Source organism: Echinops telfairi, unplaced genomic scaffold, assembly GCF_000313985.2.
Source record: "Echinops telfairi isolate 266 unplaced genomic scaffold, ASM31398v2 ScPeMD7_746;HRSCAF=1172, whole genome shotgun sequence".
Lineage (NCBI taxonomy): Eukaryota > Metazoa > Chordata > Mammalia > Afrosoricida > Tenrecidae > Echinops > Echinops telfairi.
Window position 1 is genome coordinate 1 of NW_022104644.1, and position 1,348 is coordinate 1,348.

Below are 1,348 nucleotides of genomic sequence, written 5' to 3' on the forward strand. Positions count from 1 at the left end.
AAAAAAAATGAAGTTAAAATTTTACATATCTTAAAATGACACCTAGAAAGTTCAAGGAGTACATTTATATTTATAAAATGACTGCAAAGTGTCACTTTCTGATGATATTCATACAGAAGAATCCTCTTAAAGAAAAGTTAGTGATATATTGGTACTACTCCTCCAATAAAAATAATTTCATTTGTGGAGTGGGCAACTTAAAGGATTATCAAACTAATCAAATTTGATTCCCAAATTAAAAGTAAATTACAGTAAAAGAATTAATGAGAAAAGAACAAGAAAGTGGAGTTAGGATAATTTTTTTTCTACCCTAGCATTTTCCTCAAAGCTTGTTTCACATCCTTGTTTCTTAGAGAGTAGACCAGAGGGTTTAACATGGGTGTGATCAATATATAAAATACTGAGGCTACTTTTTGAAGTTCAGGATTATTTGGAGGTGTGAAATACACAAAAGAGGCAGTTCCATAGAACACACTTACAACACCCAAGTGGGAGCTGCAAGTGGAGAAGGCTTTCTTTCTCCCTTCATTGGATGACATCTTTAAGACTGCAGATACAATATACATGTAAGATAAGAGAATAACAGCTATGGTGGGCAGAATTATGAAGACAGCCAAACAGAGAGACACCATCTTATTGACTGTGAGATCAGAGCAGGAAATCTTCTCAATTTGGTAAGAATCACAGTAGAAGTGATCAATGGCTCGAGAAGCACAGAAGGACACTGAGAATGTGACATTGACCTGAAGTAGAGAAGTGACCCAGCCACAGAAATAGGAACCTGCCACCAGCAGTGTGCAGAGGCGTCTGGACATGTGGATACTGTAAAGAAGAGGATTGCATATGGCAATGAAGCGGTCATAGGCCATGGCTGCCAGGACGAAGCCCTCTGTTACAATGAAGAGGACAAAGAGGAAGAACTGGGCCACACAACCTACAAAGGAGATAGTCTTTTTCTCAGACAGGAAGGTGACCATGGCTTTAGGTGCAATCACAGTGGAGTAGACAAGGTCAATGAAGGAGAGATTGCCTAGAAAGAAATACATTGGTGTATTCAACTGGGAGTCAGTCACAATGATTGAAATCATACTCATGTTTCCCACAAGGAGCACGCCATAAACCAGCAGGAAGAGGAGGAAAAGGAGACTGTGGCACTCGGGACGGACCCTGAAGCCCACAAGAATGAAGTCAGGTACATCTGAGTAGTTGCCTACTTCTTTGTCACCCATGGCAAGAACCTGCTAAGAGGTACAAGACAAGGTTAAAAAGTAAACCTTCTATCTTTTCTGGGTATTATAAATGATTCCTTTTCCTTGTAGAAGACCTGTAAATTCACTGTTTTCTCATT

The 1,348-nt window shown here is 39.2% G+C and overlaps 1 protein-coding gene across 1 annotated transcript; it reads right to left on the reverse strand.

Moving 5' to 3' along the window:
* Nucleotides 1–305: 305 nt before the first annotated feature.
* On the reverse strand, nucleotides 306–1,229 carry LOC101654803 (olfactory receptor 9K2-like). The gene has a single exon (XM_013008709.3). It carries the CDS (start codon nucleotides 1,227–1,229, stop codon nucleotides 306–308), a length of 924 nt encoding a protein of 307 aa, XP_012864163.1.
* Between the last annotated feature and the right edge of the window lie 119 nt (nucleotides 1,230–1,348).